The sequence below is a fragment of the Excalfactoria chinensis genome, chromosome 4 (assembly GCF_039878825.1).
Source record: "Excalfactoria chinensis isolate bCotChi1 chromosome 4, bCotChi1.hap2, whole genome shotgun sequence".
Taxonomy (NCBI): Eukaryota; Metazoa; Chordata; class Aves; order Galliformes; family Phasianidae; genus Excalfactoria; species Excalfactoria chinensis.
Window position 1 is genome coordinate 69,284,845 of NC_092828.1, and position 25,378 is coordinate 69,310,222.

Here is a 25,378-nt window from a genome sequence, read left to right on the forward strand (position 1 = left end):
GCTCATCTCAACAGAATGACATTTCCAGAATCTCCTCACTGTGTAGATGCATTAGCGACTAAAAATACACAGTTCACTTACTGAGATATTCTAGGTCAAGATCAATGTAATACTCGTGTAAATTTTAACATTAACACTGGTTATGATTAAAGTCACATTGAGGGAAGCACACTCTGGGAAGCAGTTCTTGTGTTTCGGATGGAAGGACATGAGGATGCTGTGGGGGTGTGGAAGCTGTAACTAGCAAGAGCTCAAAAAGAAATCAACCCTGAACACATGCAGAAATTGTGCTGTTGCATAGAAGCAGCAAGGTAGCTCTTTCTTCATTGAGTACTGGCCACAAAAACACAAGAGCATTTCTGTGTAGCCCAACAGTCTGTTTTAATATGGCAAACCTGTGCTTCTATGTACCCTAAGGTATTAACAGAAACTTCACAAGTGATGGGAACAAAAGGAAAATTTAAGCATATTTGATGTGTTTATTTGCTCCAACATCAGTGACAAAGAAAATAATAGCATTCTTCTTTTATTCATGCGCACCAAGTAGTTGTGAACGATCAGTGTAAACGGAAATACCAGCCCCATCATCAGCTCCATGGTGTCAGCTTACTGACCTACAAAATATTCTTGAAGTTGGATTTGGGGTTTTGATCTAGAGTTTTATTTCTCCAGGGAAGGTAAGAAGAGATGCCAATTGTATTCTTCTGACATGGAACAGGATGGGAAAGAGATCTACTTACAGACCTGATCCAAAACCCGTACAAATGACCAAACTTCTCCAAATTTTTGAGGGTTTTGGGTCAATACCAGAAAAATGAAGATAATTAAAAAAAAAAACAACAAAAACCTGAACAACTAAGATCAGAAAAGTGTTCGCTGGTTGCACAGCATTGTGATTGCAAGCTTAGAGACATGATAAAACCACTATTTTTTCTTTATAACTATGTGACCCTCTTGACCATGCTACTCAGAATGTGCTGTTTGACAACAGAGAAGCATGTGTTAAAAATGAAGACTTGGACACAAGAGCTGCACAGAACAGATCTTTACTCAGCACAGGGCAGGGCCTCTCTTACACACACTGCCCTCTAGCAGAAACAATGATTACAAATAACATCATTAATCAACATCTGTTACTGCAAGACTCATTTTTATAGTCTCAGGCACCATACCGCAGCATGCTTATTCACACCACTTCCAGTAAAGCAAATAGCTACAAAGTAGGCCAACAGGAACATTCTAAAATAGTTTAGAGACTGAAGGCATAGTTAGCATCAAATCTGCCTTTACTAATGTTTTATTCCACCACTTAGCAGCAAGAAGAATTTCTTTCACAAACGGGAAAAAAAAAGAGGCAATTGTAAACATCCCACAGACAGACAAAAATTTAAGACATACACATACATTACAAATCTCTACGCGACAATCCTGACTTGTAGTTAACGGTTTATGACTCCGAAATCATGCAGCATTTACAGTTGATTCTTTTTTTTTTTTTTCTTAGAATATTCTACTAGGAAAACCCCCACATTGCTCTGTGTAAAATAGTTACTCGCTAATGAAAAAACGTCAACATTAAGATCCACGGGAGAGGCAGCGGAGAGGGGAGAGAATCAGCAACAATAAGAAAATGATAAGCAGAACTGGTGAAACAAAACTTAAGGAAAGGTAGAAATGTTCAATACAATGGAAAGAGATTATCCCAATGTATCAACAGCTCAGACTCTTCATTTTCTTCCTTTCTTTCTGCTCCCAAAAAGAAAGAATTTAGGTGGGAAGCTTCATCATTAGAGGTTGAATCTGCAAGATACAGTAAAACAACATGCTATCATGCATCTTTCCTGAGACATATTTACCCCTCCTCCAAAAAACTCAGAACATGGCTATGTACAAGACAGTTCTCAGCAGGACACAACACCATTCAGTACCACGTATCCAGGTTAGAGCTAAGCACAGCCATGCATATCCTATATGCAATCAATTAGAAAAAAGAAAGTCACTTCCCTTTCGTATCTTCAAATATCCAGCAGCAATAATTTCAGTGGAAACAATCCCTCCATTACTCATTACATCATTTCAATCAAAAACTCACCAGACTTTGCTTTAGTTGAAGAGGAAATTAGGTGGGAAGATGAGAGGAAAAATTCCCTATTTTCACAGGTGGACACTTCTCCCCTCTGTGCCTCTCCCCTGCTTAGGTATGCCCAGCTTACTTGATGGACGTTGCAACAATTTAGAACTCTTTCTACAGACAACTGAATAGAAACCAAGTGACTACTAGGTGCTCCTGCAAAGTCCAAGTTGCATCTGGTTCAAGAGCAGACACAGTGAATGTTCAGGGGCCTACTGGTGCAATGAGGATGAAATATACTGTATTACAGAAAAACAGAAACCAACATGAAAAGTAAATGCATTTTCCAGCCATCTGGCCCAGCAGCATTGTATACCCTCAGTAACTTCAGCCTGAGACTACAACTAAAGTCAAGTGACAGCTTCTCTAAAACATGTTGTTCCAATGGGGAAACTCTACAGCATGTCCGACATGTACATCAAACATTTCTGCAAGGAAAAGCAAAAAAAGGACTGATTCTTGTCTTACTGTGGAACTTCACATCTTATTTTCTTCAGTGGGACAAAACTGGTAGTGTAAATTGTGGAGTTGCTAAATCATCCTTCACTTCCAAATTAGACACTGCTCCAAAAGCTGTAGGTTGAGCTATATTGCAATGTGGGATGGACAAAGAGCGTTGATTCTGTCCTTCCAGCGAGCTAAAAAGTAATTGTAAGGCAATGGCTGTTTCACTTTAAGGAAGAAGTTAAGAAAGGACTTCAGGATTCACATCACCTACCATCATCAACTGCAAGACTCCAGACAAACATACTCCCACCAGGTAAATCCTATCTCATTAAGACTTCATTTTTGTCAAAGGAAGAGTCAACTTCAATGACATTTCATTGTGAGGAGAGAAAAAAAAATCTTCAAAAAATCAGTATGGAATAATTAGCTTTTGTTTCCCAAAATCATATTTTATCATAAACTCTAATATAAAAATAAAACACCAGAATCAGAATTAACCTACTTGATTTTAATGATTTTAAATGATTTTAAATCATTTAAACCTTTTTCTAACCTTTTTTTCCCCCCTCCTTTCCTTAAAATACCATTTTGCAATATTTTGTCAAACCAGTTTTCATAATGTTAGCATTCCTCACAGGCAAAAAAAAAACCTTGGGTAGCTGTATCAGTAACTTATTTGCATCAAGTACAGTGTGATGTTCAAGGAAGTATGAACAAGAAATTTCACACCCATGAACAATCATGGTTTTTTGCATGATTACCCTCACTAATGAAGGTAAACAACTGGACAGCAAATACATACACACTGGACACTCAACATGTAGTGATGCTGAACTGTAGTTTGGAGCACTGAATTCCAAGATATGCATCCAACTTGCAAGAATGTAATTATGCATAATTGCCTATTGAATCTTGAATGAGCTACACTAACCACAGGCTGAAAGTAAACCCAGACAACCAAATATGCAAACAGTCCAAGATCAAGAAAACAAATGAACACCATGGACACAGAGTTGCTTACACAAAGAAAAGTCTGACCAACTAGACTCAGATGATCTTCAGAAGCAGTTGAGTGAGAAGGAAAAGAAAAGCGATTATGTCATGTTTTATGTATGTTTTTAACAAGGGTAGTCTGCAGCACCACAAAGACCAAAGAGTATGCACCATCAACCATACTGGCTGGTTCCTAGTGCTCTGAAAACAACCTGAGTTCATGCATGTGGTAACATGACTATTACTTGAGGAAGAATTATTTACAGAAGAATAATTAAAGCCTAGATTCTTGACTGAATATTTCCCAAACCCTAACTTGGGTTACTTTAATACAACAAAAATAATTACATCTTGCCATTCCTATTTCAACCAAATTTTATATTTGTTTGTTGTTTATATTAGCCCCAGCCAGAACAGCAATGCAGTTGGTGCTTCTGAAACACAGATAAGAGTGACAACCCTGCCCCAAAGAGAGCATAATCTCATATAAGCTAAGGGGCGGCTCGTGAGTACGATGCAAAGAAGCAAATAACACAGATCAGCTTGACACGCAACCCTCTCAGTTCTAAGGACGAGGAAAAGAAGAACAGCACCAGCAATGTCTCCTTGCAGACTGAGGTGAAGTTGGTGATTTTGATGACACTGTTATGGTGATGGATGTTGGAATCCATTTTATGGATATTTAGAATCAAAAGTTTGTAGAATCACACAGGACAGAAGTGGGATCTGGGGGTCTCCATGTCAATCTTCTGTCCAGTCCAGGAACAGGTAAGATTGATTGTTCATGGTCTTCCTTGTCCAGTAAAATTCTGAAGATCTCCGAGGACAGAGGATTCTTCTCCATTGCCTTTGGGTACTGTTCTGGTGTCTGATCATCCTCACGGCAAGGAAAAAAATTTCCAAATATTTAATTGGAATTTTCACTGTTACAACTTATCTCTTATTTAACAATTGCGCATCTCTGAGAAGAGGCTGGCTCCATCTTCACTGTGTGTTCCATCAGAAAGAGAACAATAAGATTCCCCCTTGATTTTATCTTTGTTGGTCTTTTCTTCAAGAAATACAGTTCCTTCAGCATCTCCTCTTACGCTATGTGCTCTAGCTTCCTGATCACCCTTCTGATCTTCAGAAGACCAGGGTGGCCAGTCTGCCTTGTCCAACTCTAAAGAGGGGTGGGGAGTTTGTTCATGTTTATTCTACTTTTAACTGCCATTCCTCTGTATTTCATTTTTACATGCTTGCCATTAACTGTAATATGAGCAGACAACGAGGGACTTGTGAAAGGAATTTGTGGTGCTGAGCACTCTATTTCCATTCTACATAAGTGGTACCACCTGCCTAATGAATGCTCCTTGGGAACCCCAGGCACACTGCCCACGTGGGTTTTCTTCATCCAGGAAAGTTGGGATCACCAGGTAAAAAACAAACAACACAACAACAAAAAAACCCACAAAAAAACAAAACCAAACAAACATAAAAATCCCACAAACAACAAAAGAAAACCCAAACCAAACAAAAAAGAAACCCACCACTTATGGGCGGACAGAATACTAGAAATGCAGTATTGACTGATGGGTGCTTCTTATCACATGCCTGAGGTGCTCTCCTGTTGTGCTGCCAACATCTCATTTTCCATTAAAAGTGGATTTTCATTTCCAGTGCCTGATCTCTATACCCTGGACTGAGCTGGAGCAAATTGCTGGTGTGTTTCCAATCCTGCCAACATCAAATATAAGTATGCTTAGAAAGCAACTAGATGATGCTCTAATAGATTTGTGTTGCTGGAATTAAAAACACAGATTGACAGTCTTGACCTCTTTACTTTCTGAGTTTAAAATAATTTGTAGAAACTACAGAAGAAAAGTATCTTTCTCTGATGGAGACCCAGTTTTAGAAGAGCCGAGTGCAAATATATCATTCTCTTCATAGAAACTTCATCCTTAGTGAGACAGAAAATGGCTCAGCTAAAAACTTAAGTATTTCCATTTTTTCCCTTCAACAATTCAGGCTCCTTAAGTCTTCTAACATTGAATCAGAAAGCTCACAGGGTTCAAGAGTCTGCTTGGTTGTGGGAAAGTGTTTGTTGAAAAAAAGCCCTGAAAATGAATAGAGTGGAAAAAACAATAACAGCGAAGAAACTGAGTAACTACTGCAACTGTTTCTTAGTGATCACAGTGTCCTTATGCAGGCTAGCACATTCAGTTGAGGGGAGGAAGAATGCACTCTGATAAGATCAAAGAAAACTCTTTAAGAAAGAAAAGCTGCAATGAATGTCAAACTTGATCTTGCTGCTTACAAAACACACTGCATCTATGTCTCATTGTCCTCTTGCTTCTTCTCCAGCCTCCGTGGTCATGTGGGCTTCTACATGAACCAGAGCAGAGGAGCAGTGTCTTTTTAAGCCATGCTTACACCTCAGCAGCTGGATCCTTTCTCTCAGGCAACACCAAGAGTGACTTCAAAGGTCCTGTTTGGCCATTGCAAGGTGGGCAACACTGAGGCCCTCAGTGTCCTTCCCAGCAGTTCTGCTGATAGGACAAAACTGCTCTGCAGGAACAGTAATTGTATTCCAGTTTTGTAGGACACAGAAGCAAATGCCTTCTGCAAATGTGATGCATTTCCAAGAGTGAAGAGGTAGCCTCGGCCTCCACAGCCATCATCTTTGTCCTTGGGTTGGCAAAAGCTACTCCATATGCACCTTGAAACAGACAGTCCTCAGCACTGAGCCAAAGTTCCAAGCTAGCCTATGCAGCGAGGACACTGCCAAGGTCCCTATTTGGCAGTGGAGCTCTCTGATGGGCAAGTGCATCCCTGCTCAGGCACATCCGGATTTGATCTCTCCTTCATCTGTAGAGGGGCATGCAGAACCTATTGGCTTTTCCCCAGAGGTCAGAGATGAACCAGCTGGCGAAAACATAATCAAGCTTGACCCTGAATTTTTCTGAAGTCAGCTTTTCAGTTTGTTCAGGGAAGTGTCCAAGAAAGATAAATGAAATACTATTTAACAAATCTATTTGTTGCTTGCTCTCAAATCCAAATAGCAGCTGAATGTGCAGCTTCATGCCAGGAAGCAAGTCCAATAATGCACACCCTCCTGTGGCAGCACCTTAACATTGCAGATATTATACAAAACAGTTCATTTTATAAAACACATATGGTTTGATGGAATCATGCATTTAAGTCTTCGGAAAAGGTATATAAGGAAGCATCAGGGCAGAGAGTGGGAAAATATAACATCACACAAAGTCATTTACACTAAAAGACAAAGAAATGCAATGCATGCGAGAAGAAATATTTCCTCAAATCAAATAACTATAATCAAAACCTCATTCTCTACAAACCTGCCCTGAAGCGCCACATATTTTGTTGCATGTGAATAAGTTATGTCCACCTCTGAAATTTCTGGGAGGTCAATGCCATCCCATGATGCCTGGATCTCTTCACATTCCAAGCCCTTATAAGACTGGTGAGCATTGTGCAGAACACAGAAACGGCCATGTTCCACTTTTCCCATGCACACTGACAGCTTACAAATAACTGAGTCCGACTCTGCCATCCTTCCCCATCACCTCTCAAAATAAAATGTCATCCCCACATCTTTTTCAAAGCCAGGGCATGCAAATCACACTCATTTCAGATCCACATTTTACTCTGCATTGTCATTATGCCTGATGAAGCACTCTTGAAGCTTCATATGCTGGAATCAGGCCCTTTCATAAAACTGGAGAAGTGAGTTCGAGAGGAAAAAAGAAGTATTAAGTCTGTGAATGCTCATAAATGAGAATTGACATTTTCAGGTATCCTACATTTTCAGGAGAGTTTTAATGAAGACCCAAAGTGATGACAAGTATTTGCTGAGTGTCTGACTGACAAAAATAGACAAAAATACAATATCATGCTCGTCTGGCAATTGGAAAGAAGAACCTCATCTCATATGAATCTGTGCTTCAGTACAGTTATCACTGAAAGGCCAGATTTAAACTCCTTGATACACTTGTATAACTGCAATGTATAACTCTGCTGTGTTGCTGGATATAAACCAACCGTTTACTACAGTTCTGTGATTTTTAACACAAAAAGACACATTTTTTTCCCTACCTATCTAATAATTCAGTACCACTTGCTTGGGCTGCCTTAAATAAAAAGTCTCCTTTTTCTATAACCTGTCTTCTGTTTCAAAGGACTGACTAAAACTCATACTTTGCAGGGCGTGACTTTCCTCACAGAGCAAAAGGAACCGAGGAAGCAACTCTAGCCTAAGAGCCACAAAAGCACAAGGTCAGTTCAAGCCCCTACTGGGGGACTTTGACTGCAGACCAGGCTCTGACTTCTCCCAGTGGGTCTGGAGTCAGAAATCTGTTTCCAGCTCCCTCAAACAGAAAAGAAATAGGCTCCAACTTCTAGGGCAAGCGCTGGGGTTTGGCAGCAGTTTCAAATCTTTGGCAGGCAGGCTGCTAACGCAGTTGTGTTCTAGTGGTTTCATGTTTGGGGACATCTGCTCCAGCACTGTGACTGCTTTGTTCTCTTGTTCATATTTGCTATCCAGTAGTACATGCAGAGAGAAGAACATACTCTCTTTTAGCATTTGTCAGTGAAATGATTTTCAGATAGAATTAGTTAAAACAATAAAATAAGGAAAGGGATGAGTAATATTTCCGTATTTCAAAGGGGTAGTATTTCAAATAAATAGATACTAGAACAAACCTACTACTACTATGTATTCATCAACATAGTGCATACAACTCACCGCCTTTTGATTTATCCAAAAATGAAACAGGAAGATGAGATGCTATAAACACAGCTAAGAAGGCATTAAGTGTTGATGCAGACATCCAAGGATGCCACTGAATGTTCAGACATGGCAGCAAAACTGATTTGAAATGGATAACTGTATTGCACTGTCAGAGTGGGAGATGGCATCAGGTCGCAGGGCTGTACACAGCTGTCTGAAGACTCAATATTACACAATAACAGTTCTGCTCAGAAATGCAACGTTTGGTCAAAACTCTAATGAAAAACTGCACATATGGCATTGACAGGAAAATTAATGTAGCTATTTATGAGACTTCAAAGTAAGGGAAAAAAGACAAAAAAGAAATTACTGCAAAAAAAAAAAAAATCTATTTTCAATGATTAAACAGAGACTACAAAATCTTTCTGGGGAGTTGCATTTTTAGCTGACCGAGTCTGATAGAAACTTTAGATTACAGTATTGCTTGCAGCACTGCAGCTTCCCCTGCAGAAAGGTCCAGCTTCTGCCTCCACTGAAATCAATAACAGCTCCCTCTGGTTTCAGTGGTGCAGGAACAGCCTCTAACCTAGAGTTCAAATTGGTAGCAGCAGGGAGACTTATCCGCTCCTTGCAACCGCTTCACAGAGAAGTTTTCCATATCAAGCACTCATTGCACAGACCGGGCCTTCGTAACGCATCAGAAAGTAAATGAAAACTTACAGGTCAGAAATACTTACTTCCACTAGGGATCAGATCCCTATCTGGAATGAAGAGCTTATATCCATAGTGCTTTTCTAGAACATCTGGCAGAATTTCTAGTGCAAACTGCTCCTCTTCATTATTATCACAATCCAGTGCATCAGGATCCACTTTGGTGTATGAAAGATACGCATCATACTCCTTGTTATCTGTAAGGAAACAAACTCACCTTCAGCCTGCTGCCAAACAAACCCAGGAGCCTTGGCTGCTCCTCACACCTCCTGCCCTCTAGACCCAATTTTCCCAATTATCCAGTCCCTTCTCTGGACACATTAGTATAGAGTTTTATGCCTTTCTTATGTTGTGGCACCCAAACCTACATGGAAATTTCTCTTTTAATTCCTAAGTGCTATGATTATGAGACAGTTCTGAGCTCTCACTCAAGGGAGAGCTTTCTTCCACAAGTAAATGTAAGAAATGCAGGACTAAAGTGAATACTATGCAGAAAACAGCACCAGGCACTAACAGCCTATAGCATTGTTTCAGATCTCTTTCCCCTGTTTTTAAAGCTGATACAATTTCAGAGGTCACTTGACCCAGGATGTTTTACACACACGCAGCTCACAATATCAGAACTAGGAATAACTCCAGGAGCAAGCATGGAGTAGGAAGGGATTGCTCCTGCTCTGTGGTACCTGCATCTCTGGGGTGCAGGGAAAGCTTTGCTGCTTCATCAAAAGGAGAAGGCAGGCAGTGGGTGACAGAAAGCACCCTGGGCAATGCCTTGCAAGCATAGCAAGGCTGCAACACAGAGGTTTGGCTAGAAGGAACAACATAATTACTTCCTCCTGCAGAGCACTGGGGTAGTCTTCAGCTCTCTGAATCTGACACACAGAGCTGAGAGCTTGGCCAAGTGTACCGAGAACAGAAGTGGCATCACTATTGAGCTTGGGATCCATGCTGTGATCAGACTGTCTTAGCGACATTTGCCTTTGTTATTCCTCTGTGGTAATGGAAAACAGTGCATTGAAAAAGTCAACCTGGAACAAGTCAGTCGGGGAAAGAGCACAGCTGCCATTATTTACAGAAAATGAAAAATCAAATAGTTAATGTTGTGAGGACAAAACTGAGCAAATGGAGGACTGTTGAGCACCAATTATCTGTGAAGAATTGTGCACATGAAAGATAATGAAAACAGTTAAAGCTCATCCATTTTTTCCAACAAAAAGAAAAAATAGCTAATAATAAAGTCATCGGATGTTTTGCATTAAAGTGATGGTTCTTTCTTATAATCGTCAACACAAAGCCAGACTCACATGGGTCAGAACTACAGACTAAGCATGTGAATGGCTGTATGTCTGTAAAAGGCAATCTGCCTAGTGCCACTGTAGCTGTATGGGAGGAGGTCCACCTGACTTGCTGATATTTCTCTGAAATCAACAGCTTACAAAAGTAGTAATTTCTGAAGGAAAGATGACAGAAGAACAAACAGCAAACAAATAAAGGCCAGTCAGCTTTGGAGGCCTGTCCAAAACACACTATCCTGTCCATAATGAAACAACTTGAAAACTCTTAAGAGAAGACAGCGACCACGAGATGCAGGGGGCAAACATCCCTGAAACATATGACAGCTCTGCAAAGCAGCAAAGCAAATCCTGGAGCGCTGACGTGCTTGGTTACAAAACAGCATGGAAGCTCTGCACACACAGACAGGAAGGTATGGACTGCAAATGGTGTGCATGCAGACCCTGAGCTGAGCCCTGCTCCTTCCAGTTCTCCCTCCAGTCTCTTCTATCCACAATGCAAACAAGCAAGAGGAGTTCCCATGGGCCTTCTGCGAGCCCATATGCATATGTTATATCTCTGCAGCCTTGGTTCCCTCTTCACAAGCCTCACATACACAGGATGTTAGCAGGATGACCTATGCTCGCCCACTGCTTGTTCTGTGTGCTTTGGAAACAGTGCTGTTGGGGTTGCTTTCTAAATGGTTTCCCTTAATCTTCACTATTGCCAGGATGTTTTGTCTAAAAACAAAGCTACGTACAACACAGGAAGTAAATGCATCCAGCATAGCCTTCATGGGTATTTTTAGAAATAGGATAAAGAAAATCTCTTAGGTTCCATATCTTTGGTTTTAAAGAAATACACGTATAAATGGGATACGGTCCTGCAAATTGCACCTATGCAGCTGATTGCTCGCAGAACCTCTCTAAGTTTAGTCTACAGTGAAAAGAAGTAGAACGAAACACCCTTGTCTATGCTTTGACTTAGTATCATTCTGCCTTCATCTTTCATACTGCGGGATCAGAATCAGACACACGGCTGCGATAGTTCTAAAATGATGTACTTGAAAAGCAAGAGATCGATCTCAGAACTAACATGGACACAGAATCCTCTAAGTATGAAGGGGTTGGTCTAAACCACTAGAAAATAGCAATGCTTCATAAATTAAAAAGTAACAGAACAAAAACAAGCTACATTAATAAAAATGCAGCAGCTTCACATTGGAAAAAAAAGAGACCAAATGGTATGAAAGTGTTTTGGAGGAAAGTTACTGCTTTGGGTCATTTTTGGTTGGTGTCAAACAGGGAAATCATGCCGGTGTAATCCCAAGGTATTAGATACAAGTTACCTCTAAAACTGTATCATCTTACTCTTTGCTTTCTCCTCTGAATCAATATAAAAATTTCCCTGCATTGCATAGTATGAAAAAAAAGCAACAATTTTAGGTTTTCCCACTCACACAAAGATCGAGAAAGGAAGTTTCCTGACCTCTGTTCCTGCTATTTATCATTCCACATTCTATAATCCCTTGGATGTCATTCCACCCATTCTCCAATACTCCTATGGATTTCATTGTTGGCCAAACTTTTTCACAGCTTATCTACTCAGTGCTTAGCAGAAAACTTCATTACGTTGATAATGGTGATGCTAGCTGCAGAAAGCAACAGGCCTGTGCAAATGCACATTGTTTTTGCACAATGGGGGTAATGTGATCCCTGCTCCTTTTCCAAGTATGTTATTGTTTCTGAAGATACCATTACAGACTGCCTACGTGACTTCTAAAAGTTGCAGTAGGCTATGAGAACTAGCTTTTCTTGATTACTATACCTGAGGTCCTCAGCAGATACTGTTTTAAATACATAATTAATATACAATCAATGTGCATATTATATACATTAAGAATAGGCTGATATGATTGAAAGCACTTGGACTGAGTTCACCAATGCTTATTCAAGTTTCATAGGAGCAGTGAATGTTCTATATTCAGAGGAATTAAAGCTTCAATTCAAAAAACAGCTGTAGCTTTAGGCATTAAACAAACCACATGCCCACTGATGGGGAGGGGGGGGAGGGAATTACTACAAAACACCCTATGCTATTCTTAAGCATACTCTTCAGGCAAGCTGTGCAGCTGTGTATTTCCATTAATTTTCATACTGTCAATGTACGGAGGTAACTAGTTAACCACACTAACAGCTGACTCTCACTAACTCCTAGAGTTAGTTAACAAGCTGGCAACAATTTAATAGAAATGTTTAGTGAAAGATACCTGATGAATTTACTGTCAACATAAAGAATGGATCTCAAAAGAAGAGATGCTGGGCATCGGGATGTGCAAACACAGAGTTTTCCTAAGCAATCAATTTAAAAATGAGATTCAAACCTCTATAATACATGCCTGAAGAATTCTTCCTGCTCTTCTTTTCTTAAGGAATGGACCAGTGACACTTCAGTGAACAGACTCATTGATTTGAGCAGGCTTAGCGAGAAGGTGTTAGAGATTTACACTGTTGGGTGCTCAGCAGTTTGAACTTCAACTAGAAATTCCATCACTTTGCACATCTGAAAGATTTCCACTGTATGTATTACAAATTTCCTGAGCAACTGCTTACCGTCTGCTGCTTCATCTCCTCCAAAGTTCTGTCTGTAGAACAGCATTAACTCTATGTTGTAGCACTTATAGATGGTCACAAGCAAAATAAGCAGAAGAAGGATGGCTCCCAATCCTCCAGCAAGCTCTATTTTGTAGATCAAATCTAAAATTAGCAAGGAAAGACAGAAAGGTTATGATCTTTCCTAGCTCCAATTGCTGTACTGCACTGTACAATTCCACGTGGAATTGTACAACTTCCTGTTATAACCACTGTAACATTAAGGATGTCATATTTTTATTCACAACCTATTATTTAACTTCAATCATTCTACTGTCTATCTGAACTTTCCAGACAGAATGCATTTGAGGCTATAATGACAATTCTAGAAGGGAATTAGGCAGTGATTTTACACCGAAGATTAATCAACCTTTAGTGAGCTTGTTTGAAACTTCCATTTTGTTAGAGAGCAACAATTGTTGTATACTGCATGTGAGAATGGGTTTACTAGGCATGCTGTATCCCATTTGAGACCCCTGTTCTCCAAATAACTTTAAATTTAGCTTTATGTTTGTGGTGCCAGTGGATGAACTGATATATGTTGCTAAGCCAAGACTTCAGCTGAGTTGCTGGTAGATGAATTCAGTATCCAGCATGCCCACAGTAATGTGATGCTGAAAGCACACATCAGGCCACTAAGAGCCTTTGTTTGAGTTGTGACAACTACTTACAGAGTTCTCACACGATTGCCTGGTACACACTGTACTGTAAGGGGAACTAGGACTAACTCAAATTTCCAACTGGGATACTTTTGTTAGGAAACGTCACAGGCAGGCTAACTCAAAGTACTTCACAAATTCATTGCAATGCAATTATCCATCTTTTACAGGCAACAGGCATGGAAACAGGCATGGAAAAGTGAAGCAACGTGCCCAACATCATTTAGTGAGCCAACGCCAGAATGAGATAAGAAACCTTGGAAGCAGTCCAGTGCTTTACCTGACATAAGGTGCTAGTTTTAACAGCATTGTTCCCGAGCCTGAAATATCCTTGGAATGCAAAATTGCTCATATCATCTCTTGGCACATAACATCACCATCAACGACAAAAGACAGAAATTTGACAATAGCTACCCCCAGCAATCTGTATCAGTTCAGATAAGATGACATGAGCATATATTGTGATAAATACAATATGAAGATCCTGAAATGCAGGAGAAAAGAAGTTTTTGTGATCTTCAAGCTTCTAAGGCATCAGAAGAAATGAACGATATGTCATTTGTGTCACTTTCAAGATAAAAAGCAAATTAGTTGTGTATCTTTTGGGGTTAGTCTCGCCTTACCATGCCTTGTATTTCAATAATTAATATCAGATGACAAGTTATTCCCAGTCTACAGTATCTCTGATGTCTGGTGAGAAGCCCTGAACTAATAGATGGAAGAAATCTGTTCTAATAGCTATTTAATCTCTCTGAGAACGAACAGGGAATTTGTGGGACTTCTATTACACTGCAAAATAAAGTTGGCATATGCTCTGGGGATAAATGTGGTCAAATGGAGAAAATAGTTGGCTAAAATTTACTTTTCAGTGAAAAATAAAATATATCTTTCTTATATATATCTTTCTTATTGTACTGAAACATTTCTACCAGGAAACTGAGATGATGGCAAAACTGCCAGCTTGGAAGGAGAGCAAACGCTGAAGGCCATTCAGTTCTGATTACTGCAGTTGATGTGTGCTACCTTGCAGAGTAAAGTCCCCAAACGGAGCCTGTTGTACTCTCTGATCCACAGTGCAGCTGTATCCCAATTGTTAGACAATAAATGCCTGTAGGTTTGTACTTGACAAATCCCCCAGCACCTTATGCCACAGCGTGTCAGGCTCTTTTTGTTTTTACTTGCTTGCTACAACACCATTTGAAGTTGTTGCATGGTAGAGAACTGAATAAACAGCACGTCTGTGGCACTGGCTAGAAAAGCTGGGTTTATCTGCCATGCCGTGTCCTGAAGATCACATGCAGCACAGACTTGCACACGTGTGCCAGAGCAAGGGCAGGATATTGAGCAAAAACACAAACTGCAGCTCAAAAAGCAGAATCAATCTGCTTTTGCTTCTCCTTTATCTCTCCTAGGCTCCAAACTTACCTTTTGGTCTCCTTATCAGTATTCCAAGGTGGAAGTAATGGAGAAAACCCCCAAATGCTCAGATTTCTTCCCTCCTCTAGCTCTTACTCTCTGCCTCTGATGCTTTATCCCTAAAGCGGTCCTCCCTGAGGCTGATGGGAAAGACAGTCAAGTAAACACAGTACCTGGAAAGTAGTGGAAGCTGAAATTTTCCTCTAATAGTCACTGAAACTTAGTGAATAATAATATTCAGATAGGTTCTAATGTAAAATAATACAGAAAGACCCAGGCACAGCCTGTCACGCAGAGGATTATAATCTTTAAAGTACTAGTAGTCTCATAAACACCTCACGAGTGGCTCGAGACCGAGACACTTCAGAAGGCTCTTCATGATTTAATATTTCATCAGTATAAAACAAGCACTCATTTGTTTCCTATACATCTCAAACAAAGGTGGTCTCCTTGAAAATAAAAGCTGAGCCAACACAGCTGTAATATTTACTTCTACCTAAATTCACTCATTCTTTCACTAGGTGTGCTGCTTGATTTTATACTGTATTTCCTGATTACTTATTCTCTTTCCAGGACAGTTATAGTGCATTGTGACTTCAATTAGGAAAACACCGGATTGTTTTCAAATTACTTAGAAGGAAATCCCGAGCTTTTTTCACATCTAAGGATTAAGTGAGTGGGGAAAAATCCCACTAAAGCCAGGACTGCCTAGTATTTATATTTGTACAACTTGAAAGTGAAGAACAATGTGGTTTCAAATCAGTCAGTAAAGAAGAATGTAATCACAGAAAGTGGTATTCAGGTCTCAGCAGCATGCCTAGTTCTGCCTTCACATTGTTAGGTCCAGGGGTCTGAAGCTGGATTTGGCTCTTCTTCAGCCAAAAATGAAAATCTCAAGTGGTGATACATGCTGTGATGGCTACCAAAACACTAATGTTGTACAGAAGGCACTCCTGTATTCTAAGGAAGCATTTGTGAGGACTGTCCCACTACTGTAGCGAAAGACTTTAACATTTGTACCTCAAATATTTGTGCTATTCCTTTTTCTTCCTCAAAGGACTCTAGAAACTTCCATTAGAGCTTTCACTTGGATCTGGCTTTCTGGCTTTTATCCCCGGTTTTGGTTTTTCTTTTTAACTCCAACCTTCTTAATTTAGCAGTATTCACGACCAGTGCCGTCCTGGGTACACCTGATGTGCTGCAGTCACTCCTTTGAACTGATACAACCTGTAGTACTGTGGCAACCTGGAGACAAAACCAAGCTACAAGCACCTCCTATCGAACAGGGTTATTCCCAGCTTCCAAAAAAACTGCAGCACATTATAACAGGAATCCATGATCCTCTGACACACATACCGGTCAACAGCCTTCTACCAGTCCTGACCTAACTCTTGTCACAGGTGAGTAATACTATTGCCAAGCTTATGAATACTCTACAACCAAATCCAAGCAGGAGAAAGCTAGAATAAGAAGTATTGCATCAAGCAGCAGAAGGGAAAAGTTTGGTCAAGTGCTAGTAAGAATTTAATAAAACCATGACAACAGGACAGGTAGTCAAAGGACAAAGTGAAAATACTAGAGATACTTTAAATCACACTTTAATAGCTTGAAAACAAACCACTTAAAATGCCTGAGGGGAATATAAGCTCTCTACAGACACAATTCAGATAGAAATGAAATAGCAGCCGAGAAGTGATTCTGTCCACCTCCAAATTCTGTATTCAGCTGTGCTGCTTCCATAATTTGAGCAGAGGTCTGAAATGTCTGCATCTTCTTGTTATAAATAAACTTAGCTTGTTATTCTAATATATGCAACACAGCTGAACATTTAACAGTGTCAACAAAGATATCAGTTGTATATTTATTAGGTTCAGTGGATGGGAAGGTAGAATGCCTTTTTCACTAACGAGACTAATCCTTCATCATGATGACCAGTTTCCTTAATTAAAGTTGTGACATTCCGTCAATTGAGATGTTGAGTAAACATCCGTGTGCGTTCCGCATCACAGCAGCAGGCTCCTGTTTTTCAGAGTAGGTTTTCAGCTTATGTATTTCTATCCTTAGCATAAAGCACAGCCAGTGAGAGGCTGTGGAGTCTGTCCAGAGAGGCAGTGAAGTCTACTATTAAAAACCTGTCTGCATGCTTTCTGTGTGACTGCTGGTGGGAACTGCTTTAGCACAGAGTTGGGTTGGGGGAGCTTTGGAGGTCTCTTCCAATCCCTATGATTTGGTAACTCTATGTTATACTCTTCCTGGGAGGGCATAAACTCTTGCATGAACAGCAAGCACAGAGCTAAGCTTGGCTCAGCCAGATTAGCGGGACCTTTGCTGCTGGCTGACTGATGGCTGCTGAGGCAAGAGGAAGTGAGGCAAGAGGAAGTGAGTAATAAAATGAAGGGTGTTACCTTTCTTGCGCAGAAGAATGCTGGCATGTTTCCGTCCATTTCTGTTTTCCACGTGACACGTATAGTTAGCCAGATCTGCCTCCTCTACAGCATCAAAGATCAATGTCAATTCAACTTCTTTTTCTCCAAGATGTTCTCTGAGGAGTCTGAAAGGAAAGATGCAACCTTCTTGAATTTTCCTCTTTTATTTTGGTGTAGATCCTGACTTTTAAAGGTGACAGTATCAAGAACAAGAACTATGCGCCATTGAGAAGACAGGGAACAAACAAAATCTCAGCAAAGGGAAAAGAAAGTTGTGGTGAGTTTCAGGCCAGAGGTGCAGTCTTTTCATGTCATTGTCCTAACATGCGCATGACAAATAATGCAATGTAAATGCAAGTTTTTTCCTGGTGATGGCATAGGTCTAAAAATAAAACGCCCTTCTTTTTGTGAAAGGTTTCTTATCAGTTGCTCAAGAAAGAGACTGGTCCTTTGAACAGGGAAATGTAACGTCATGTATAATCTGCCAGATTTATTTGATCCTGTTAGTGTTCTGCTGCAAAATACAGCAGGGGATAAACACAGCATGCACGATGCCCTCACAGTCTGAAGCCTGTGAACTCAACCTTGCACATAGCTCTGCTGGCAGTCCAACGTGGCTTTACAGATAAAAATATTTCATTTTGATTTAATTTCATTTAGTTTTATTCTATTTACCAAAATGAAATCTTTTCTCCAGAGGCAGGTAGAAGGCACAAGGGAAAACAGGTAATTAACCAGCGCGCTGCTTGCGCTGGATGGAAACTGCCTCTTCTGGAGACCTTCACACTTTTCATTAATAGCAACAGACACCAACATTCTCTATGACAAACCGAAGTTGTTTTGGGTTTTTAACAGGAGATGTTTCAGCTACTGCCAGGGGAAAGTGGCGACAGATTTTCAGACACCTAGGTAGCCACTATGTCTTAAAAGTTTATTTGCTGGAGAGAGCTTATCTCATGCTGCCCTGCCTCCAAGTCATTTATCAGTCTTTAGACGCAGAACTGCTTCCAATTCCAGTTAAAAATGTGTTCTGAAAACAAACCACAAACAGGCTTTTGGGACATACCACATTTCTAAAACTAAACACTCCAAAAAGTACCTGATTTCACCTTCTCTAATGTGACCTTCTAATTCTTCTATGAATTTTTCCCCTTTCATCCAGTAGATCATGGGGCCAGATTCACCACTGAACCCAAAGAAAGCTTTGCAGGCCACTGTCAGCGGGTTGCCTGAGGACCACAAGAAGAGAAATGGTTAGATGCATTGACACAGCCACTGTATGAGGAAACCCAGCACCTGACGAACCCCTCCACCTAAAAACAGGGGGGAAAAAAGTGTATAGCTGTAAAATGAAGGAAAAACAGCAATGTGGATTTGCAGCTAAGAGGAAATCGCTGTGAAAGGAAACTTTGAGGTTATGCTTCATTTCATTTTTCCCAGAAAGATACTACATGAGCGATGAGAGGGAAATTGCGACAATGTACGGGGCTGTCAAATTAGTTATTAAGAAAACAAAAAAGAGAACAAATAGAAGAAAAGATGACTTTGTCAGACTCCAGAAATTCCTGCAAGGACTGGAGAGTGTGCCCTAAGAGGCAGGTAAATCACCAAAGCCGCTTCCTGCTACCACCCACTTGCAAAAAAAAAGGATAGTGATAATTTGTTCCTCACTTAGATAGAAATCAAATGTTAATGAAGACTTGGGAAGCTGCTCAGAGGGCTTTTAAACATCCCCAGGTAATATGTGTTAGCAAGCACCAACTACACTTGTATTACTGTCAACAGGCTTTTGGCAAAGGATTGAACTTCAAAGCATCGCTCAAGTAACACAGGAACAAACTCCCCCTTTCAGCTCTTCAAAAACACTTTCTAAAGGAAGAAAATAAAACTTGGAAATTAATCAGTTTCCTTTTCTTTCCAAGAATTCAACATTTACGTGGCTTTCTGTCTGGCTATGGCTTTAGCTGCACTGTCAAAGACTGCAGTGTTTATGCCAGGACAGATGGTTGTCTGCCTACAGAAGACAAAGGGGGAAAAAAAATAAGCCAAGGAATTCAAGAGAACCATCCCCATTCCTCAGTGTGCAAATACAGCTGTTCTGCACCCACATTTTCTTTTTACCCAGCATAGGTGGTGTGGGTCACAAAAGCAGCTGTAGAGTCACCTACATGTGAGCACAGGCCTCATCTCATGTCAGCAGAGACTACTGCTGAACTTTCCAGGACTCGGATCAAATGGGGAAAATCCAAGTAATACATTTTACTGTAGTTAGAAGGAATGTTTTATCATGCCAGTCATTCTTAGTGCCAGCAGGATACTCTTCTGACACTCAAATAAGAACAGACTTATGCTTTTCAAAGAGGGCTGCCCATCAGGAGCACATCACTTGGCTGAACACGGGCTAATGGTCTCACACGACGGACTTTCTGCGCCTTAATCACAGCCTCTTGTCTGTTCAGCAGTGATAACTGGCTGCATGCATATCAGAGCATATCAGAGCTGTGTGTTTAAGCATCTTTGCCTAAACCCCCGCAGAGCAGTGCCAAGTCAACTACTTGTATCTGCCCATCCATTACTCCAGTGCCCAATTTAAGATCCATCAAAAGAGTCTGATTATTCAGGAAGAGCAGCATTCCCAGCCACTGAAAATCAGACGTCTTTACATCGTTTCCAAGAGCCAAAATTACAAGTCTTTTTGAAACGTTAGGATATGGCAAGAGAAAGTTTTAAAGACTGTACTTGTGTCTGCGTTTCTCAAATATCAAAAGATAAAAATGGAAAGAAAATCAGAATGTTTATCCTGAAGATGTTTCACTGAATCTTTCATTATCCTGGCATTCTCTATGATCTCTGGTCCCACAGCCGGCCACCGAACACGTGCTGATGCTTACAGATTACACACAGCCAGCTCAAACATCCAGAACATGAGGAGGAGTGGATATCCACAGCAATCTGCGCATCCCAGGGCACCAATCATCATCTCTAAGGAGCTTCAGACTTCACCAGTGAGTGACGCATCAGATGCTTCCAGGCCCATCTCCCCCTGTGCTTCAGGACGAGCTGGGAGCCACCTGCCTTCTCCTGCTCTTAGCCCACTGCCCAGCACTGCCCACCCCAGCAGGTGGGGAGAGCTGGAGCCCCTGCCTGTGTCTCCCAGCACACACAATGCCAGGTGTGAGGTCTGGTGCCGTCTGCCTCCAAGGTGTGATAAGTGTCTATTTAAATACCACTTAAAGATTCCCAGCATGTAGCTGCTCACTCCATGCTTGATTTTAATGGAAAAAGACAATTTTAGCAATGCAAAAAAGAAAAAAAGAGGCTAGATGTGGCCTATCAGCATTGATGGCATATGCCCTTTACTTGGCACACCGTGACAGGCACGAAGCGTTACAGGCAAGATATATCACAGGGTGCGCTTTTTCTCAAACCAGCAGTTTTTTCTCACTTTAAAAAAAGCATCACAAAGCCCCGAGGAAACAAAAATATTCCAAGGTGAACCTAATACTTCTATACTTGCAGAGCAAATATCCTGAGGTAATATGGCTGTTCCAAAAAAAAATAAGGTTTTCTGTACAAACTGGAAAAACGACTGGAACATCTGTTGGTACACAGCTCCCAGAATAAACAAACCCAGTACGAGGGGTCAGTATAGAATCATAGAATTACCCAGGTTGGAAAAGACTTTGAAGATCATGAAGTCCAACCGCAGCCTAACCAGTACCCTAACCCTAAAAACCCTCCACTAGATCATATATCTGAGTACAACATCCAAACGGCTCTTAAACACATCCAGGGATGGCGATTCAACCAGTAGCCCTTCCTGTGACAGCTTCTGTGCTCTGAATGTGCTCGGGTAGATTTGTTTCCCAGCTCTGCTGCCAGGGAAAACCCTCAGAATAAGCTGACATGGCCGATAACAACCTTAGAGGGAATTAGTATGTTCAACTCTGAGACTGGGACTGGTTACACCTAAATCTCCCCATCCCATAGATGGGTTTAGATGGGATGTCAGGGGAAAACCCTTCACAGAAGGAGTGGTGAGGTATTGGAACACACTGCCCAGAAGTCTGGATGCTCCATCCTTGGAGCTGTTCAGTACCAGGTTGGGAGGAGCCCTGGGCAACCTGGTCTAGTACCAGACCAGGAGGGTGGTGCCCCTGCCTGTGGCAGTGGGTTGAATCTTGATCATTGGGGTTCCAACAATTGGAAACCCAACACTTCTGGACATCATTCTGCACCACACTGAAGAGCTCCACTACTGACTATTCTTATTAAAGCAGAATTCCCCCTGGCATTACTTAATTAGCCACATCAGAGTTCCTAAAATGAATAGTATCCTGAAAGTTTTCCATTTATAAACTGCTTCTGTTTAAATCAGATAGACATTTCAGCTGCAATTTCAATTAATAAAATAAATTGCTGAGAAACAGAGAAAATGACCGTAGAGGTTTCTAATGAATCAGCACTGAAAAGAATGTGTTAAGAAATAAGGTCAGGTATCAGAAAAGCCTGCTGTTCACAGACAGCACCAGGTCTTGTGCTTTGCTGGGTCACCTTGTGACAGGAAAGCCACAGGTCCCAGCACACAGCTCGGGCTGAGCTTTGTTTCCTCCTCTGTCCATTAGGCAGACTTGTAGCAAGCTCTCAGCTGGCAAGACACAACCGCTGGCAATGGGAATTACTTACATTGCTGAATCTTACTGTATATTTTTCACCCAATCATTTTCACAATAAATCTGTGGAACTCTGCTGCCCTCCCTCCCCTTCCCTTCTCTCTTCTCCTTCCCTTTTTCCTGAAGAAGAGGATTCTCCAGAAGTGCAGTTATGCAGCAAAAGAGCTGCCTGGTGGGGGTAGGAGTCCTGGTTAAGGGTGGAAAAAGAATCTGCAAAATAATTTAGCCAGGCATGATTCGGGCTGTGCTTACCGCAGCTCTGACATGCTTTGAAACAGAATGACAAATACTGCAGCTCAGGCTTTCTGAAACAAGTCATGCTCCAAGCATCAGAGAAATGAAGCTTAAAATACCTAGAAGTTCTTCAGCCCTTTAAAAACTTAAATGCCAAGGCTAGATGGCTGAGCAGCACAGAAAACAAAAGCTATTCACAGACCATAACAAACTTTCGGTGATTTTTTCTTATTTTTAAAATACTGACTTCTGTTTCTTTTTTCTTTTTCACAGGGCAGTGTATTTATCTTTTTTATTGCTAATTTGCCAGCATCCAGTCAGGGGTGCATCACATACTCTGATGTACATCCGCTGCTGCTGCTTCATTCTTGCAACAAATCAGGCTTTCACTCCTGGAGCAAATCACCCATCTAACAGCAAAAACCATTTGTGAATCTTCTTTGGTTTTTCACTATAGCATGAAATGTTTGGGTTTTCTTCCAATCCTTTTGTGGTTCTGCATCAGACACAGCACCACTCACAACAGTCCTGTTCCATGCTTCAGCACCCCCTCTACAGCAATGGGAGCCTGTTCATCAATCACAGCCCCAAACCATTGTCACTCCTCTAAGAAACGGAAAGAAGCAATGACAGAAATGAAAGACAGAGCTGACACCACTGCAGCCTCTTCTCTCACAATTCATATTGCCCAAATTAAATACCGACTGTTGGAGCACTACACAATTACTTTCAAAAGGAGAGAGCCTGTGCCCAGCATTGCCCTTCAGCACTGCTTTAAAGTGAAGCAAATAGGGTTAGTTAGAAAATAAATAACGGTGGGGTGATAACCACAGAAAGTTTGCGTTAATCCTCTGGGAGAAATCAGATGGCTGAGCTGGATTTAGCCACTGGGCTGAGGAGCAGAGGTGCCGGCAGGGTCCCAGGCCCCACATGTACCTCCTGGGCACAGGAAGTGGAAGACAGGGACCCTCTTCTTGTACCAAGCAACAGTATTTCTGCCCACAGAGCCAGCTGGATTTCCATCAGCAGCTCCATCAGGATGGACCGATGTATCATTGCTTTGGTCCAACGTCATCTGCAGCAGGGTTGGACGATGTATACACACAGAAAGGAAGACAAACACATTGCTGCCACAGAAAAACTTATCCCATTGCTCCAAGCCTCTGTCATCAATGCATATGCATTGTGCAGGTCCCCTCTGCTACCGCTGCTGTGCCTTTTTCTCTAGAAGGCTGACAGGTGTTTGCAAAGCAGCTGCCTTAGCTCCCCACCCCACACAAACTGATGTAACACGGGCACTTTGCAGGCTTGGTTCCTTCACTTTGCTGAGGCAGAGGGTGAGGAAGTCAGGCTGCTTATCACAGCTCTGTGAGTGCACTCTGCAGGCTGTCAGCAGGATTGGCTCTGACTCTTCAGACTGTGAGGCTTGTAAGGCAAATCACCATGTCACTGACAAGAACATTATTGCTCTAATGTGCTTTACAAGTGCTAGAAACTGGCCAAAGAGCAGCAGAGTGATTTAAATTCCTCTGGTAAGGCAGCCTGGGTTGTATACAACCACAAATAAAGAACACATTTCCTTTTCCTTCAGAAGGATGCTCTGGATAAGAAGATATGGGAGACAGAGCTTCTGCCTGCAATTTATCCACAAAACAAATGCCTGGGGCACCACAGACCTTGACTCATGAAAAATAATCTCTCTGTGTGTTGTGGCTTCTATTTGCTTTGCAGAGAACTTCTGTCTTCTCCCAGTCCCTTGCAAGGACATCCTCTTCACCGTTCTGAGGGATGGGTGGAAGCCAGTGGCACGCCGCTGTGGCACCTCCTGGGATATGTCTGCCATGGTTCAGTACTGTGTTTGATTAAAAAGTTGCTGCTTGTCCACTCATCCTGAACTGACACGGTAAGCAAAGTTTGGTATTAAGCTGTAGACACTGGAAACCAAGGAACGAGACTGTCCTAATTCAGAGATCAGATTCTGTTTCAGGATGTTCTGACAGACCAGCACTTACAAAGAAGCCCATCTTCCACTGTTCAGAGCTGGTATGCAAACCTTAACAGGGCATCTCCACCTACCATTTAAACTCACAACCCCTGAAATATAACTGTAGTCCCATTCATAAGAATGAGTAACACAGTTAAAAACACATTTTCAATTGTCCTTGCTGGTTGCTCCACCCTCAATCTTATGCTTACCCAAAAACGCTACGATTAGATGAGGCCAGTTCTGAGCTCCACTGACCTGTTCAAGATCTGAATGAAATTCTTTTATTGCTTCATCATCCCGCGCTGCCCAGCTGGCTCCTTGCACAGAGGATGCTGCTGTGCCTCATCCATGACCCAGCTGGGACGACTTCCTGAAGAAGTCCTTCTATTTTTCAAGGCAGCAAGATATATTACGTCTGTGCTAATTACTATACCTGGGCTTAATTCACCTCTTCTTTTACTTGGTTATTCTACACAACACAAGCTTATCTGTGTGCTAAAACATGCCATCCTTTTTAGATACCATGCTCATGGAATCCAATGGCAATCTTGAGCATTACTGGATCAAATGATTATAATGTCCACTCAAAACAAATTATTTTGTCTGACCAAAAAAACAAACCACCCAAAAACACACACAACAAAAGATCGAAACCAAACAGAAAATCCTATGGTGTTTCAAAGCCCTATTTTAGCAGCCAGGAAATTTATGACTGAATATGACCCTTACAAACATTTGCATAATTAAAGATCAGCTAGAAATTAATGAACTGAAAGCATTTTAAATAAAATTAATACGGAAAGAAACCTGCTTTGTGCAGTGATAATAATTGCCTTCATTAGAGAAATTTATTGTGAAATCAAATCTACCTAGCCTCCAGACATTTCAAATCAGTTTAGCAGGATTTAAAAACATATGTACAGAACTGTACAATCATTGGAGTTGGAAGGGATCCTTAAAAGCCATCTGGTCCAACTCCCTGCAATAAGCAGGGATGCTCGCAGCTCCACCAGGTGCTCGGTGACCTGTCCAGCCTGACCTTGGGT

The 25,378-nt window shown here is 41.3% G+C and overlaps 1 protein-coding gene across 5 annotated transcripts in view; it reads right to left on the minus strand.

Annotated features, from left to right (window-relative positions):
- IL1RAPL2 (interleukin 1 receptor accessory protein like 2) overlaps positions 1-25,378 on the minus strand; it is a 326,376-nt gene that overhangs the window by 4,937 nt on the left and 296,061 nt on the right. For all 5 annotated transcript variants that reach the window (XM_072336404.1, XM_072336403.1, XM_072336400.1 and 2 more), the window contains 4 exons: positions 18,538-18,667; positions 17,418-17,563; positions 12,899-13,042; positions 9,041-9,211 (listed from right to left, as the gene is read on the minus strand). In XM_072336404.1, coding sequence (XP_072192505.1) covers positions 9,041-9,211; positions 12,899-13,042; positions 17,418-17,563; positions 18,538-18,667 — 591 coding nt within the window. The remainder of the gene's footprint in view (positions 1-9,040; positions 9,212-12,898; positions 13,043-17,417; positions 17,564-18,537; positions 18,668-25,378) is intronic.